General features: G+C 37.8%; 1 protein-coding gene across 2 annotated transcripts in view; it reads left to right on the top strand.

Moving 5' to 3' along the window:
• The first annotated feature begins 685 nt into the window (after positions 1-685).
• LOC589644 (basement membrane-specific heparan sulfate proteoglycan core protein) overlaps positions 686-13,082 on the top strand; it is a 124,496-nt gene continuing 112,099 nt past the window's right edge. The window contains exons 1-4 of one of the 2 annotated variants that reach the window (XM_030987078.1): positions 686-1,056; positions 1,940-2,049; positions 3,185-3,243; positions 7,149-7,306. In XM_030987078.1, the coding sequence (XP_030842938.1) occupies positions 783-1,056; positions 1,940-2,049; positions 3,185-3,243; positions 7,149-7,306 (601 nt within the window). In that variant the 5' untranslated portion in view covers positions 686-782. The remainder of the gene's footprint in view (positions 1,057-1,939; positions 2,050-3,184; positions 3,244-7,148; positions 7,307-13,082) is intronic. The other variant, XM_030987077.1, reaches the window with a different exon arrangement.

Raw genomic sequence — 13,082 nt, 5'->3', positions numbered from 1 at the left:
TGTTTGACCTTTTTATCTATAAATGCAATCTGAAAGGGCCGTAATGAATACTGTCATACACAGTAACTTTATGTGATATAAAATGAAATATTCTCAAATTCTGCGAGTGGTTCAGATTTACGAAAGTTTCATGCTGTGAAAAAGTGAATCAAAACAGACACCATAATGAATTTTCCTGAGTCGTGAAAGTTTCTTGCTGTGGAAATCAGTAAATCACCCTCATTTACAATTGACAAAAGTTGCATGTCTCAAAAGATTCTGGTCTTGTATGAATTGTTTGTTGCTCTTCATATGATACCAGCAACGTACATGCAACTATGGTTCCCAGGTAGATATTTGCAAGAAGGTGTTTCCTGAAATAGATTTTGAACACAATGAAAATAAAAATCTCTCATTCAATTCATCTGACATTCCACCATCCTCCAGTATGCTGGAAAAGGGAAAGATGTTTCCTTAAAGCCCCACTGCACTACTTATAACTACTTGCGCCCTCTATAAAGCAAACAATGCGTTATCGGTGCCTGTTGGTCCCCCATGATCCCCTTTTTCTTATGTTAATTGAGAGCTGATTTGATGAGATAACCACCTGTCAGTGACCTTGCAGGAAGGTCTAAATCCCCTGGCCAAACTAGTGCAGACAGGCTTTAAAAGTCATTTCCTTGAAACAGAATAAATAAAAACCTTTACATTTTTCAACATTCTTTCCATCTTTCTTTCAGGACGATGGATTCCTACCTGCCAATGGCTACCTCCCTCTCACCGGTGGTGAACAAGACTTCTACATGGACACACTGCCTTCTAGTGGTGATGCAGAGGCCAAGGCTTCAACGGGGGCGCCGCCACCCCCAAACTCCAACCAAGCAGACACACAAGGTAGCAGCGGAGGGGGAAACCTTCCTCCGGAAACGCTCAACGATGGCGTTGGAGGTATCACATCGGCCAATCCAAACTCGATCACGTCGCCGCGCCTGGTTTACACGCAGGTGACGCCCACGGACGACGAGGATCTCGTTGAGGGATCAGGAACCGATGGAAGCGGGCTACCACCGGTTTCTGGTAAGTCCACATCTACACAAGATGATGTATATACAGTCAAACCTGCTTTAGTGACAACCTGTCTACAAAGACCACATTTTTGTTGCCCTTGTAACTGGTTTTTCATCGAAACATGTACTAAAGGAACCTGTTTACAAAGACCACTTTTTGTGTTTCCCTTGGGTGGTTGCTATAGACAGGTTTGACTGTATCTTAATGCTGTCTACAACACCATACCTACTAAATGTACATGCAGCTTTAATGATAAGGAGCTTTATAATAAGTAATCTATTAATTGACATGTATGTGCATTGGTATAATAATCCATTATTTTTACATTTGAAATTGGTGGTTATATTTCAATAGCTATTACAGTTTATTCATTCATTCAAACATGATAAAAAAATCATGAAAATAGTTTTTATGGGAAATTAAATTATTCTGGCTTTAAAGGGGAAGAGCATGAAGGAATGAAAAGCACTTCTAAATTTAATGCTCTGCCCTCTAGTGGTGCAACAGGAGGTCTGTTTTCATCAGACAGAAGTTGCAATTAGCAGGCTATTTGGTCATGAAAATATCCCTAGAAATGTCTGTCTCATTTCCAAAATAGCCTTCTATTTGGGTAATAGCTGGCTAATTTGCACCCGTCCTAATTAGTGTGTGATGAGGGTATTGGTCTGGTGAAGGTGCAACTTTGAGCTACAGGAAAATACCCCCAGTCTGAAAACAGCAGGTTATTTTGCCACTTTGGTCTGATGAGGACAAGCCTAGAGACCTACCGTAACGATTAACAGGGGCACCTCCAAAGTCCAACCAAGCAGACCAATATGATACAAACTTAGACCTAACTTTGAAGTGATTGATGATTCACCCAATTTTCTTTTCATTTTTGTTGTTGTATTAGTTGCATACTACAGATCTGGCTTCCTACTCACCAATGTTCAGTTTGTGTCAGAACTGCAGTACAGGAACTCAACCGATTTTCAGACAGTTTCAGAAAACGTTAGGATAGCGGTAAGTATGCACGATCAGGGTTTTCTTTTTACTAGTGCTTAACACCTTTGGTGCTTATACCAAACACAGGGTACATAGGAAATAAATGCCAAGGTCAGATTCTTAGGATACCAATGCATGTTGGTACGGTGCTTAACGCCTTTGGTGCTAATACCAAACACAGGGTACTTATAAATAAATAAATGCCAAGGTCAGATTCTTCAAAAAATTTGTTGTCAAGAAGCCCTTTCAGTTCAGAATTGCGATTCCTCTATCGAAAAGGATGCCAGGAAATAAGAAATTCTGTCCTAGAAATTTCCCACGATGGCACCCTGTCGGTCTCTTGTTTGATTTTCTAGTAGAAAAGGCATCATCATGAAAAATTACCAATTTTTTATAATGGCGTGAAGGAATTTGTCTATATTCTCTGTTTTGATATGATGAATGTTATCTTTTCACAATGTTGCCTAATGTACTGTAACTAACCAAACATTCAGAGTAATTTACAAACAATACAGTCATTAGTTATATTTACATAGGGAGTAATATTTATCCTTCAATGTTAAACATTCACATTTGATTGTTATATTGATGTACTTTTTGTTTGGATGAGAAAACTTAAATGATGAATGTTTTCTTTTCACAATGTTGCCTAATGTACTGTAACCAAACAAGCACACAAAGTAATTTACAAGCACTACAGTCACAAGTGAAATGTACATAGGTAGTAATATTTATCCTTTCAATGTTAAACATTCACATTTGATTGTTATATTGATGTACTTTTTGTTAGGATAATAAAACTTCAAACTCACTAACTCAATATGTCATTGCAAGTATTATAATTGAAGGCATTATCATTTCTGCTCCCCCAAGAAATTAAGTCCGTAAATGTCTTTATCCTTGCAGATATTCATGGTTTCGGGTAAAAACAGCAATTATGCATGGATAACCATCAAGACACTGATTATTGATGATATAACAATATTGCTGATAGAATGTCGCTATGAAAGACAGTAGCTGTAAAGCTTTAATTGCCTTCTACCGTTAGCATCTAAATACACAGATATTGGTTTGATGAGAGTTTTTTGTTTGTTCTATTTTTCCTTTTTGTTGTAACAATCTATTTGTTATTTTTCTCTTGTTTTCCTAATAGGTTGAAGACTTGTATGCAGATTTACCAGGAGATCAATTTGTAACAATATTGCAATTTTTGTAAGTATTCCATGGGAGACTCGATACTTTCCTTGCCAACTATCTGGAGCTAACCTCACACTCTACTTTCATTGTGGGATCCAATTTACAAACAAGAAATGGCAATTTATTAGATAAAGGAATTTAAACAAACAACATATTCCTGATTTAGGTTCTAAATAACGATTAGAATATGAACAACCAAAATTTCAGTGCATTTAAGCTGTATAGTAGGAATGAAAGTCGGATGGGCTTCAAATCCTAGACAATTCCCTTTCTAACGTGCAATTGTATAATCATTGCAATGTGGCTTTGCCTTAATAATGTTTTTTTTTAAATCAACAAACCATTTATCTATCTAGCCACACTACTGGTCTGATGTCCCTACAATTCTGATCCATGTCTACCTTTATACTATCTTATGCTCACTTGCCTCACATGTGGAACTTTAAGCACACATCAATTCAATCAAACGCAAGCAAAACTTTCTGAAATCACCGATTTCATTTACTCATTCAAAATCTCGATTGTTTTGAAGCTAAACCAAGCTGCAACCGGTTTCAAAATTCATTTGGGATTTTTCAAAATATGAACCGGAAAATTAAAAGGATTGCTTGTTATCTATACACGTACCAGTGCCTAAGCTTCTTTTTATGTCAATTAATCCCACGATTATATTGAAATATCCAACCTGGTTGATGTTATCATTTTTTTTTTTAGGATTTCCACTCCCACATTTTGTGATTCATAAGAAGAAAAAAAAATAGAAAAAGGAGTAGGAGTAGAAGAAAAGAAAAAAAAGTAAACATTCCACCTGCCTATAGCCACCCATCAAGCTAGCATGCGTGTAATTGAAAACACACAATGTCTGCCAAGTATCGGCAAATACTTTAACACCATCTCAAATACCTCTTTCATGGTCAATTTCTTTGCTATTCAACTTGTCAAAAGCTCCCCCTAATCCTGCCACTTAACTATAAATTTCCACTTCTGAAGATATTTCTGAAAGATGAATTAATTGATTGCAGAAAGGTATTTGTGACCAGTGGAGTGTGATTATGGGATCGGGAAGATTTATAAATATGGTTCTCGTCTTTCTTTGCACATTTTATTCCCATCTTTCATGTCACTGTAAACGGCATCCATGAATTAGTGCTTTGAAATATATCAAAAGTAATCGAGCTTGTCATGAGCATCGATGTGAAGCTATGTCTACAAGCATAGATCACTTGTTAAGCAGTCGTTGTCAAGTTTTGTCAGACTGAATTATTCTGTGTCATTTCTGTCATTATCGGCAATAATTGTTTTCTTTATTGCTCTCTCACGCTGGCAAGCTTACGAAACAAGATGAGATAAACATTCAGTGGCAATATTTTTCTTTCTTCAGGCAGATGTTTTTGACATATTTTGGACTAATTTCCTGCCTGCACTTGACAGGAAAACAAATTTACAAGAAGTGTTGATTGCCTTTCAGCTCTTGATAATTTTTTTATGCCTCTGATATGAGCCTTGTTATCACAATACGTCAAGAACTTTTTGAGGTGTGAGCTTCGAACATGGTTATAGTATTACCATAGGAAGACGATCCAATTATATTTGTAATTATTAGGTCAAAGACCATAGTTATTAGCTGATATGTAAGCTTCATCATGATATTTCAAGAATAATTCTATTCATTTCCTTAACTGAATTTAGTGCGGAGATATATAGGAGACGTAGAATGTATGTGTCTTCCTGTCCAATAGCCAATAATATGTGTGTGGTTATACATTTAATATATGTTTACTTTATTTCTTGAGAATATGACACTTTAAAGCTTACATCTAAAGGTATTCAACAAAGGCCTTGCTTTAACCAGTCCACCTTTCATTCTTGAGTTACAATTAACCGAAAAAGCATGAAATTTACAAGGGGTATGAATAATTTAGTTATTAACTGTATATCTGTTTCCCACCTGTATTTCACTGCGCTTCACTCACCAAGTAATGAGGCAATGAGATTTATATCAACACGAGATTACTGATTACATTTATGTGTATCTGGGCTTAACAGATCATATCTTTAACTGGTAAACAATCCGTCCGTCTGAAATGGGTCAAAAATTCAACTTAACAATGGGGTTAGTAGAGCTCCGGATATTTACAATATAATGCAATACAATAAAATACAATACAACAAGTTTGTTGATGTAGCTCACTTACTCAATACCATAGAGAAAAATTTGTTGCATCAGCTATCGTACCAAAAAGACTGGAAGAATTAATAATTTTAGGAAGATATTTGAATATTCTTTGGACAGTTGTGTAATTATGCGACAGTACCATGATAGCACTTGCCTAAATAACTACATGCTTGTCTTTATTTTGAAATAATCATATAATGTCAAAGACATCATTTTGCTTTTATGTTTATCGTTTGGATTTGGCTGGGCATACAAGTTACAAGTTTTGATTTGCTTGCAAATTGGGGGCCCTGGTATCTACATGCAGTACAAGGATTGGGCATTTTCAGGCACATGTATATAACATAAAGCAAGAGAGTGTAGAGTTAAAATAAATAAATTCTCATACAGGGAAGTTCTTACGGCTTGTCTACCCTAGCAAAACGGAGCAAAACTATGCCCAAACCTCTTGTTTCTTTATGATGCTGCGTATCGTTTTATGAAGTTCAAGCAAGGAAATTGTTTTTGTCTAGCTGTAGGGTTAAGTGTAAGCCTGTAGCACAAAACGAAACTTATTTTTTAGGTGTGAATGGGGGCTTTTCAGAGACCTGTCTGGCCAAGTGTTACTATAGGTTCATTGTCACTAGGCAGCATCACAAGTGGGTGAAATGGGATTGATCAATTACCTTGGGATTGGGAGATGAATTAAATGAGGTTCTGAGAGGGTTTGGGATTATGGGATGAATCAAGTGGGGTTGAGCCTGCATGCGTTTAGACTCCCAGGGTATCGTTTCATGAAAACGTCATAGATGTAGGTACAAGTTCATAGGCATCATATTAAAGTGTGTGTATTATTAACTCAACCCTTTGAACCCTGAATTATTTGCATATTTTGTGAGCTATACCCTGAATTATTTCATGAGTTACGCATATTTGATACTTTCCACTTACTGACCACTTGCTCCTTCGCCACACGGACTTAGATCTGCCCCGCTTGTACCAGGCTGGACGTGGTATCATACAGAAATCTATAACTGAGCGGACTTTGTTGTGAGCACACATTGATGATTGGCCAGCTGTCGCGTCAATTGACCTCAAAATTAGTTTCCTTTATACAACATTTCTTTATACATTGTTTGTTCATGCGATTTTGTTATCTACAGGTAGTCTGTAGGCTCCTATACAACAAGTCTTTATACAACGTTTCTTTATTTGTGAGAGTTTCAAATAAGTTTCCCTTAGTATGAACAGGCTGTAAAGAGAGGGTTTTGGGATTGGGAGTTGAATTAAGTAGGGTTAAGGGAGGGTATGGGCAAACAGGTTAATCCAGTACAAGTGGATCATGTAATCTTGACATTGATTTGATAGACTGGATAATAGTCGCAAGATGAAGGTTAAAACTGACTGGGAAGTTCAAAGTGTACCAATTCTAGAAAACTGTTTTGTTAAGGAGAAGCAATAACTCAGTGGTAGAGCAGTGGTTTGAAATAAAGTATATGAGCTTGTGCCCTTTGGTAAGGCATTAATCCTCATTACCAAGCCCCTCGGAGAGGACTTAAAAAAACTGTTGGTCCCCTGGTTGTTTGCTTCCAAGCTGTAAGCAAGTTTTCTCTCCTGCAAGTGAAACAGAAATATAAGAAGTGATGCAGTAACAGAGTTTATATTTCTTTACTTTCGGCGTCATCATTAATTACAATTCCATAGGATATGAACAAAAATACAATATGTCTTCCTTTTTCTTTTCTTTCACTTTTCCACCCACCAGAAATAGGACTGGAAACACGATGATACAGTTTGATCTGGGAAGCGCTGGTTTCTACAGTGAGTCTGCCCTCTACAGAGTATTAGATACAGCAGTCCGCAGCTCTCAGGTTGGACGTTACAGTGTCGACCCCAATGAGCTTGATTTTGCACCTCTACCAGGTAAGTTCCAACACCAGAAATTAAAATCTTTTTCTGCTTTTTTCTAAAACTTAAATTTTGTACAGTCATTTCAAATAGGCACAAACCCTCCATGATTGCAACAGGAAATATTTCAACTATTATGGTATCATGAAAATGCACTTTAATAAAGTAGTCACCCCGAGAATCAAAAGTGTTTTGAATTGATGCAAAATTCATATCATTGCCAAGGGGAAGCCTGTCTGATCAAATATAACAAATTTCCTCTTCAAAAAAATATGTTTGGGGCCTGCAGTCATCATCTCTCAAAAATGTTAATCCAGATTTTCTGCCTTCAGCGGTCCTCCATAGAGCATCAAGATTTGTGACGTCACATGCGAGACACAGCTAGCCACAAAATTGCATTTTACGCCTTTCCATGATATCTATATGATTTTCCAGCAAATTATTCGTGTTTTTCAAGAGAAAATCTTTCCATCCATATATTTTGTCCATAATTTTCAGTTGTTGTAAATTTTCTTCGGGTGACTACTTTGAATACATGTAGAAAAGTTCTAAGAAATCTGAGTGGTGGAAAGTGTTGCAAAACAAGGAGAAAGTGGCTGAGGAATTTTTTATTTGCAATTTATTCAAGCAATAATGTCATCTACTTGTGCAGGTGCTTCATGTCAATAGTTTTGTTGTGACATTGGGGGCTTTCCTCACCAGGAAAGTAGCATTTTGTAAATAGGATATTGTTTATTCCTCTACTGACCCTGGGGATCATAACATTCACACCCTGTAGACGTGCCTTTCAGATGAGTCTAGAAGAGGCCTGTCCTTATCAGCTCGAGTTTGCCAAATAACCTGCTATTTTCAGACTCAGGATATTATCCCTAAGCTCGAAATTGCGGCCTCACCAGACTGATAAGCTCATAACAAACTAGCTCGGACGGGCGCAAATTAACCCAAATAGCGGGATATTTTGGAAACAAGACCAAGATTACTCAGGATATTTTCCCCAACCAAATATCCCGCTAATTGCAACTGCGGGCTGATGAGGACGCAAATTAACTGGCTAATTTGCAATCAGGATAGTTAAAATAGCAGGTTATATGGCAGACTTGAGCTGATGAGGACGGGCCTATTATGTATTTGAATTTTGTTGTGTGAACAGAACTTGAACCAAATAGTACATGTAGGCCAACCAAAATATACCTTTTTTTCAATCCTTTTTTTTTTGGGGGGGGGGGGGAGGTATTGTTGGGGTATACTAGATTGATCAATAACATTATGGACAAATATGTGGACTGTTACCCTCTTTGATTTTGATGTTGAAGCTCATTTGAAGCTCATTTCAAGTTTATTTCAGGTCAATTGTGGGCAGAATCTTTCTATACCACTCAAATTCAGCAGTATATTACCGGTAAACATAAATGTAATCGCTTTGTTGCACACACCGGAAAGAAAGAGCTACCTTGCTTTTAACTTAATAGTATTTGATTTTGTTGTTTCTCTCTGAGTATGCTTGATGTTTATTGTCCTACTGAATGCAGTCAAGCTGGAGGAGCTGGTGCATACCTATACTCTGCTTCCTGACTGTCAAAGACTCCAAGTGACATATGAGACATGGAGTAATTGTCTATCAAGAAAGGTGAAACGATTAAACTTTTGCTGTTAGGACATGGAACTCCCACTCGATGCCAGACAGAAGTCAAGAACGTGCTACTCTTATTTCTCTTTGTGCCTGCTGATGTTTAGATGAAAAATAACATTTGTTGAACATTCCTTGAAGTCTTCAGGGAACTCCCTATGGTGATGGGATATTGTCTGGAAGAATGATGCCCCATCTCAGAATCATATTGTTTCCATTTGGTTTTAGATGAGGGGGAGAGACGGGTTATTGAACCACTCTGTGTTGAAGATTGTTGGCACATCTTAGAATGATGTTGTTGCTCCTTGGTTTCAAATGAGGCGGAGAGATGGAATAGTAAACCACCCTGTAAAAAAAGATTGTAGTCACATCTTAGAATGAAACTGTAATTGTTTTGTTTTTAATGGGGAAAGAAGGGTTGCAGAACCACTCTGTCAAGCAGATTGCCATCCAGGGAAAAATTAATATTTATTTTTCGGGGGCTACTTTTCAAACTTGACTGCATGAAATTAACACTCTAAAATCTGTTGCCATCACTTTATTAGAATGGTATTTGATCTCTTTGGTCTTTTTAGGTGAAAGAATTGTTAGTGAACCATGCTGTGTGGAAGATTATTGCCACATCTTGGAATGGTGGTGTTTCTTTTGAAGGAAAAAATGGAAAATGTACCACAAAAATTACTGGAAGAGTCACTTTTCTTATAAAAAAGAGGCTAGGCCTGTATGCTTACCCGTTTCTTCAAAAAGTGCACATAGATCTAGATATCTCCAGTAATCTTTAGAAGCTGTTATTTAACTCCAGAAAAATCCAAATAAAATCTGTCTGAAGTCTTGTTATCCCTTGATTTGGTATTCCAATGATCCAGTTCCTGCATTAAGCTTAGGAGAATTAGAACATGCAGTTGCCATTGGCCTTACTCCAATTTAAACCTGACACTATGTTAAGGTGTTTTCTTTCTTTAACATAGGCTTAACAAAGAAGGTAAGTTTGAGGTCAAAGTTTTCCTTCTTTGAATGTGATTTTAGACCCAGAATCAGGTTCAAATGAATAATACAACATGGACAAATAAGTTAAGAACATCAACATACTCTTATGAAATAGTTCTTAATCATGAGAAAGGGTTGATACTGGTATAAAGCGGTAAATGGATCCAGAACCAGAAAGACATCTCACTTCTGACTGCTCAAACTTTCTTCCAAGCTGTGAGGTCCGACTGCAATGGATTCACCTTTGGCAACAAGGATGCACTTTCCTGAGGCAGACAGCTACTAGGCCTGAGTCTGAGGGGGTCCCCCTTCTGAAAATATTGAGAGCTGCTGACATGGGGGGATTTGTGAGGATCTAGAAAATTGGGAGAGAATTGTGACAGATTTTGTCAGCGATGCTCTGCAACTGTTGCTGATAATTTGACTGAATGCGGGTGATGAGAGGGAGGATTTCAGAGCGAGGAGGGATGGATTGAATGAGGAAAGGAAGATGAGGAAGAGGATGGTATGTGGAGAGGTTGAGATGTAGCGGTAAAGATGTAGCAGTATTGAGGAAGATAGAGTAGGATAGGAATATTCACGGAGCGAGGAGAGAGAGAGGATTGGAATGAGAAAGGATGATGGTCTGGGAGAGAAAGAGTGAGAGAAAAAAGAAATAAGGAAGGGAGATTAGAGATTTGAGCTGGGAGGGATGGAGGGATGGATGGAGGAAGATGAGGAGGAAGATGGGATGTGGGGAGTTTTGAGATGTAGCGGGGAGATTGGGGAAGAAAGAGTGGGAGAGGAACATTCACGGATTATAGAGAGAGGGAGGATTGGAATGAGGAAGGATGATGGTCTGGGGACGACAGTGAGAGAAAGAGGAATAAGGAAGGGAGATGAGAGATAGATAGAAGGAGAAACTTTGAGAGGGGATTATATAGAGAGATATCAGGAGGTTTAGATTTCAATGAGAATGAGAATGAAAGAGAGAAAGTATGATTTGGTGGTTTCAGACGGCAGGGTCAAAACAGAAGAGGAAATGTAAAGGAGAATCAAAGATTAAGATGAAGTTAACCTGAGAGAAAGTGAGTAGACATTATAAAAAGATGTCCAGATGGAAGCAAGTAGCAAATAATCAAGAAATGAAGATGCAGAAATTTGTTCATAGAAAAAAAAAGAAAAAAAAAAACAAGAAAGAGATATATATATGCTTTGCCATATTACCGGTATGCCCTGATCTGCATTAATCCTTTGCATGAAGTGATATGAAAGTACGAGGTACATGTAGACCAAAATAATGAAACAATATTTTGTCTTAGCTTCAAACCACAACAGTTCAGGGAGTCCAAAGCTTACAAATTCATATTTCTTCTCTTTGGCATTATCATGATTATTATAGATTTCACTTCCCCTTATAATGATGCATGCTAACCATATGTGTAGGCACCCTAGGTAGTTCCTTTTTTACCCCCTCACCAACTCAAATTATTTCAACACCAGTAGCAACACTATTTATAGTACTCTAACCAAGTACCACCACCTGTGTGTATAGAGAACAAGGGAACCCCTTATGAGGGAGGGTGACCCCCATTTGCTTCTGGGACAATCGCTTCAGGCTTTATTTTGCTAAAGGTACTGACCGTTATAAGGTTAGGATAAAGATTGCTTTTGGGTTTTAGGTTAGGGATAGGGTTAGGGTTAGGTTTAGCTATCGTGTTGGGTCTGGGGTTGAAGTTAAGAACTCTGTTAGTGTAGGAACTTGACATGGAGCGGTTGTCAAAGGAGGAAGCATCGTACAACCCAGAGCCATCTTATACACAGAGTTTGGCCAACCCAGTTCGAGTTGGACACATTATGGCGACAACTGCCTTGTTGGGCAAGCACAAAACAAAGAATATATGCCATGTTGTGACCCTATGAAACCAAGTAGGCCAAACTCTGTGTATAGATGGCTCTGGTACAACCTAAACCATGAGAGAGAGAGAGAGAGAGAGAGAGAGAGAGAGAGAGAGAGAGAGAGAGAGAGAGAGAGATGCCAACAGATTGAGAGGGGATTCCCTGTGCTGACAGTTGACAAGAGAGGGCAGTATAACAGTTAGTTGAGTTATAGGGTGAGAGAAAATTGGAGCATGAGCACTTCTCATTGCTGATTTATGGCATTGATGGCAAAAGGTATCCGTGATGTGAATAGGGGAAATTTGTGCACCATGACAACAAGGCTTCCATGATAGTGTGATCTGAAATAGGATAATAGGATTAAGCTTTCTTAAATGGATAAAGTTATAGATTTAGATACCTTCCATGATTAAAACTTCAAACTCTTATCTTCCAGAACTTAGGTTCTGTAAGACAATATTTTTTGGTTGTAATTTTCCAGCGCATATCTTCCAAAAGTTGTAATTTTTCTTGCCTAAGTAATTCTAAGTATAAATGGCTTCTCATAGTAAATGTGCTCTAGCCTGGTAAGAATACGATATACGAGGAAGAGTAGTAATACTGATGAGGCTACCCTGGGTAAACAACACATATTATTGCACTTTTAAACAAAAAATCAAAAAATCATGAGCCTGTAAATACCTCCATGAGCCCTCAAATTTCTTGTAGGTTATTGCTCTTTCGTTGATCTCGAAATGCCTTTGAAAAAGAATGTCATTTGGCAACCATATTTCAGTGCTAACATAACCCTTAAGGCTAAATCATTGTTCGGATGTCTGGATCAATAGTTCAGTTCATAACATGATTTTTCAGAGGTCTAAAAGTTAAAAATGGTATGAACTGGAATAAATTTCTTTGATGAGAAGTTGTTTGCAATATCAGACATACATACATGAAATTTGTGAAGTTTTGTTTAGGAAAAATATTCTGATTTTAAGGTACTATTGGAACCCAGTGCAAGTGGAAACAATGCCTGCGCCTTGGTGTAGCATTCCATGCGTGGCTGAACCGTCGAGACCCCAATTGTCCCCATAGCTTTGAGCTATGTTTCTTAGGTGACAACCAGATAACCTCACATATATATTCCCTCAGAAAGATATTTTCTCTCGACTTTCAACATGATATTTGTGAGATCGTGAATTATTTATTGTGTGTATATGAAAGCATAGGATTTTACAGTCTTTGTGGATCACTAGGCCTGTCCTCATCAGCTCGAGTTTGCCCCCGAACCCACTATTTTAACTCTCCCGATCGCAAATT

This window comes from Strongylocentrotus purpuratus, unplaced genomic scaffold, assembly GCF_000002235.5.
Source record: "Strongylocentrotus purpuratus isolate Spur 01 unplaced genomic scaffold, Spur_5.0 spur5_scaffold_16, whole genome shotgun sequence".
Lineage (NCBI taxonomy): Eukaryota > Metazoa > Echinodermata > Echinoidea > Camarodonta > Strongylocentrotidae > Strongylocentrotus > Strongylocentrotus purpuratus.
Note: the sequence above shows the minus strand (reverse complement) of the source record. Positions and strands in the feature narration are given on the sequence as shown.